The sequence below is a fragment of the Fukomys damarensis genome, unplaced genomic scaffold (genome assembly GCF_012274545.1).
Source record: "Fukomys damarensis isolate Sample0158 unplaced genomic scaffold, DMR_v1.0_HiC HiC_scaffold_12, whole genome shotgun sequence".
NCBI classification, from domain to species: domain Eukaryota; kingdom Metazoa; phylum Chordata; class Mammalia; order Rodentia; family Bathyergidae; genus Fukomys; species Fukomys damarensis.
Genome location: NW_022900924.1, coordinates 56,499,561 through 56,504,211, shown reverse-complemented (window position 1 = coordinate 56,504,211; position 4,651 = coordinate 56,499,561). Strand labels below are relative to the sequence as shown.

The following is a 4,651-nucleotide window of genomic DNA, read 5'->3' as shown; positions in this document are numbered from 1 at the left end:
AGCCTCCTGGCGCTGGTCCCAGGAGGAGCGAGGGGCTCCCGTACCAGGGCTGCCTGCCGTGCCGTCCCCGCTGTCACTGCGTCCCCCGCTGTCACCGCCCCTTTCCCAGCTCCCTGCAGCAGGGTGGGGCCCCAAGGGCGACGCCAGCCCCTTCACTCCTCTTGCTCCCTCATCCCTACAGGGACCCCATGGTCAGCAGATGCCCCGAAGCCTCTCATTCAGGTCCCTTCTCAGTCCCCAGAGCTATGGCGACACCCTCTTTCCTTAGGTGAAGTGTTGGGAGTGGCTTGCGGTGCCTTTCTTGATCTTTTCCGACAGGGTCTTGCTATGCAGTTCAAGCTGGCCTTGAACTCCTCATGCAGCCTAGTCTGGCCCCAAACTGACGGTGATCGTCCTGCCTCAGCCTCCTGAGATTGCACATGTCTCACAAAGCAGTTTCAGCAGAAGCCAGCTCCGAGCCACCCCAGTCCACGAGGAAGGCAGCAGAGGGCCCTTGGGGAAGGTCTGCGGCTCCAGGCCCTTGGCATCTCCTGCGCTCTGTGGGACTGGACCCCCCGAGGCGGGCAGGACCCTGCCTGCAGCTCCTCCTGAGCGTGGAGTGCCTGGGAAACACCCCGGGCTCAGAGTGCCCGCTGGGGTAGGGACGGCTGTGGGAGACAGCGTGGGCCCAGGTGCCTGGGCGCGCCCAGTGGAGGTGGAACCCAGGGCCAGGGATTCAGCTCAGTGGTTCTGCCACCTGCCTCGCAGGGACAGGGAACCAAGTTCCATCCCCGGTACCAAAAACAAAAGCAACATGATGAATGTTTACCTTTTAAAAAGTTGTTGCAGTAAAAGACACATTGGAGTTGCCCCACCCCTTGGAACACACTCCTCCCGTGGTCCTGACCCCTTTCTGCTGCAGCTCTGGGGTCCTCTCCTAAGTGTCTTTATGAGGAGTGATCAGAAAGCCTGCCGCTGTGGAGCGCCATCCCACGTAAAGGCAGCTCGTAAAAACAGCGCTGTGTCCTCATCCACCTCTGATTCTTCCCCAAAGCCAAAATGACCAGGAAGGTCGATGTTTTAAATCCACTCAGGACACCAGGGAGCCAGGACTGTGGCCTGAGACACCCGTGGATGAGCGTGTGAAGTGAGGGGAGGATCAAAGCGGCTGTGTTTTGCCCACACCGCACGGCCTAGCTGGGCAGCATTACTGCTGTGTCCCGCAGCCTCCGGTGACGCGGGTCCTGCACCACAGTGTGGCCGGAACTTGGGGCCTCGTCCCCTGGAGTCAGTCCCTAGAGCCCAGGTGCAGAGACAGCATTCTTACCCCACAGGGGTCGGGGGAGGCTGTGTAGTGGACAGAAGGTGCGGGAGGGAGAGGATGGTCCTTTGGGGCCCGGCGGCACCATGAGCTGTTCACCGCCCAGGTGCACTTGTATCTGGATGCCAGGTCGGTCTCGTGAGTAGGAGCTCAGCCCAGTGTGAAGGAAAACACGAGCTGTGTTCCTTCATTCAGCCTCAGCTTATGGCAGCATCGCTCTGACTCTTCTCGGATAGGTTGAAGGTTGCGGAAGAGGAGCTGATCCACACCTCCACCGAGCAGCTCGCCCTGGAGAAGCTGTACAAGGAGCCCAGCATCTCCACCCGGCAGATGGTGGCCTGCTGTGACCGGCTCACCCTGCACCCGCGGCCGGCCCTGCGCGGCATGCACCTGTGCGTGTCCCACTTCTACTCTGTGCTGCAGGACGGTGACCTGTGCATTCCCTGGGACTGGAAGGATGGAGATGCCGTGAAATGACATAGAAGCCCACTGCGCTTGCAAAGAAATGGCTAAACTAATTTAAATCCACACTTTGATAGCTCAGTATCATTGCCTGTTAGCGGAACAGTTTCTGGCTGCTGCTTTAAAAGATCTTTTTTAAAATTATTTCCCAGGAGAAATACTAGACTAAAGGTATCAGTGAAGGAATGTGTTTTGGTGCATCGTAACTAGGATTCTCCAAGAGTTTATCTTCACATGCATGGGCTTGGGGCTGGCTGAGCACAGGGAGGTCTCGGTGATAAAGAAACTTCTATAAATAGTCAGAAACCTACTAAATGTTAAGGAAATACAGAATAATTGCTGTCTTTTGCTTCTGTAATTTGCTTTGCTTTGCTTGTTTCTTAGGACAACAGTACCAGAGGTTTCATCATTAACTACAAAGCTTGAAGGCACATAGCCCCAGTTTAAAATGTTATTAGATTAACAGATGCCAGAGGTGCTCAGCCCCACCCCCAGGGTAAGACCAGACGTTCAAACTAAGATAACAATCGCCATACCTTACAAGTAAAGTACACTTAGACCCTAAACTTTTATAGATCATATGACTATGAAAGAGTTACAGTGGAAAGGAATGCCACCAGTCCTGTTTTCCTAACCCTCACCCCCACTCTTGTGGGCCAGAATAGCTAACTAGGCGAACCCTAAAGATAAACATCCTAACCACAAAGGAAATGCTACGTTTGGGTTAAAATGAACCTGTCCTGTGACCGTGACATGGTGATGGGAGCTGAGAGCACTGGACTGTCTTCTCTCAACTACCTCCAATGAGGTCATGACTGTAAAACTCCTGGAAAAGGCAGGTCGTAACCCAGCCCGAGGGCGGTCATGCGGCACGCGGTGCAGGCCAACCTTTTGCTAGCAGAGTCAGTGTTTTTCTTTTACCCACTTTTGCATCTCTGTGTGTCATCAGTCAGTTCCCTCTGCAGCATCGGGTCAGCATCTCCATGTGACAGAGTCACGTGTCCTGTGCACACACTTATGTTGTAGGCAGGAAGGACTGCTGTGATGACGGATATGTAGTAGAAGTTAGATGACCACATTCTGCCTGAGAAAAGGAGTAGAAAGGAAGACCGGACACGGTGTTGACCGAGCGTGTGGTGTGACTGTCTGGAGCGCTCTATGCATCCTCGGTGACAGGGGATTTAATTTCTCCTTCCCATTACAGTACAATAGCTGTGGAGGCCAGCAGACAGAAGGCCCAGGCTCTGTCCCCAGCACCAGAAGAATAAATGAAGATCTTCTACCTGCTGGTAACATGAGCCCAACAGTCAGGAGCAGCTTTGCACCCCAGTTCCTGGGTTAGACCCTCCACGGGGCCCTCATGGGGGGCGGGGTTCTGGGGGTGGCGACAGGTGTGAAGGCTTAGAAGGCACAGGGTTTCTGTCACCCAGGACACCCCTGCGCTGTCCCCCCAGGGTTCCCTCTCTTTGGCTGTGGTCCTTGGGGCCCCTCTGTCACCTCGTGGTGTCCCCGGCAGGCAAGACCTGGCCCGCCATCCTCCAACTGTCCACAGGGTCCCCCTCGGCTCAGACCCCTGTGACCCTCCTCACAGGGACCAGCACGTGTGGCCAGGACACTGTGTTTGTGGCTCTCACTGTGGAACAAAGCAGGAAGCAGTAGAACATAAAGATGTTGAAATTAGTTCGTAAAGTTTGCTCTGAATTTACATAAAACATTTGAGCCATTTGAGCGCGTGTGTGTTCAAAAGCAGTATCGATTTGACCTTACTGTAGCTTGTTCACATTCCTCCCTTTAACTGCCAAAAAATTATAGTAAGTTGGCTTTTTCGTGTGACAGATGTTGCCACGAAAGATTTTCCAGAGCCAGGTGATGGCAACGAGGATCATACAAGAAGATGGATTAGAAAATTAGATGTGGATTTACCATTGCTAAAATCAGCTAATATAGAAGCTTCAGTACTATGTTTGGAAGTTGATTTTTGTCTCAGAACCATCACGTAATAAATTCTGCCTCTGTCAGGCCTGTAAGTGTTTTCCTGGTGTCCTGTTGGTAGCCTCACACCGCTGGCCAGCTTGGGCCCACCCGTGGGCACAGGAAGCCCTGTACGTGTGTTTCTGGGTAACACCCAGGCCCTGCCCACACTGTCCAGAGCGCGTCTGTGCCCATCTGGGTCCCGCGGCCCCTCCTTCCACAGGCCACCACCCTAAGCCCAAGAGGGCTGATGTGAGGGGTCCAGGCTAGAGGACACCCCGGCCAGATCACCTGGAGGCCCAGCTTCCCCAGAGTGAGGCAGTCCCACCACGCCAGACCCCTCCCGTGAGCCTGACATGGCAGGACCGGCAGGGGCAGGTGTCATCGCTGGTAAGAACTGGGGCAGGTCCTGGGGGACCCTGAGACAGAGTCCGGGGCTCCCACACTATGCGGCTCGGTCTCCCCACCTTTCAGGGAGGCGCCGGGACAGGCCTGGGGGCTCTTCGCACTGCGCAGGTCTGATCCAGGTAGCCGGTTCCCGTGGGTGGCCGTGGCCACCAGCACAGAGGAGCAGGCACCCCCCAAGTGAGAGTTGGCAGGTCTGGGTCCCTCCTTGCAGGCGTTCTGTATGGGAAGGAGGGCGAGGGAAAGGGCTGGACAGGAAGTGCTGGCATCTGCAGGCCGCCTGGCTCCGTTAGCCTCCAGGGGCCCTGCAGGCGCCCACACTGAACATCAGAGTTGCACACTGACAAGGCCGCGTGCCGGGTCCCACGCAGCCCTGGTCAGGTGAGGCCCTGTGCGCCCAGACCCTGGCGGGCAGGCTTCTCGGAGGAGCCCATGGTCTTACGTAGCTTTTCACCTTGGCCTTCTCTGCCCAGCACCGGCGCAGAGCCTTGGGACTGCCCTTGCGCATGCGGC

At 55.9% G+C, this 4,651-nt stretch overlaps 1 protein-coding gene across 11 annotated transcripts in view; it reads left to right on the top strand.

The window, feature by feature from the left end:
- Tcaim (T cell activation inhibitor, mitochondrial) overlaps window positions 1-3,811 on the top strand; it is a 26,203-nt gene extending 22,392 nt beyond the window's left edge. For 3 of the 11 annotated variants that reach the window (XM_010624435.3, XM_010624439.2, XM_033762633.1), the window contains one exon: window positions 1,537-1,934. In XM_010624435.3, the coding sequence (XP_010622737.1) occupies window positions 1,537-1,777 (241 nt within the window). In that variant the 3' untranslated portion in view covers window positions 1,778-1,934. Of the gene's footprint in view, window positions 1-318; window positions 638-1,536; window positions 1,935-2,146; window positions 2,599-2,966 lie in introns of those variants that run through there. The other 8 variants (XR_002025355.2, XR_780311.3, XM_010624438.3 and 5 more) reach the window with 8 other exon arrangements.
- Window positions 3,812-4,651: the final 840 nt, after the last annotated feature.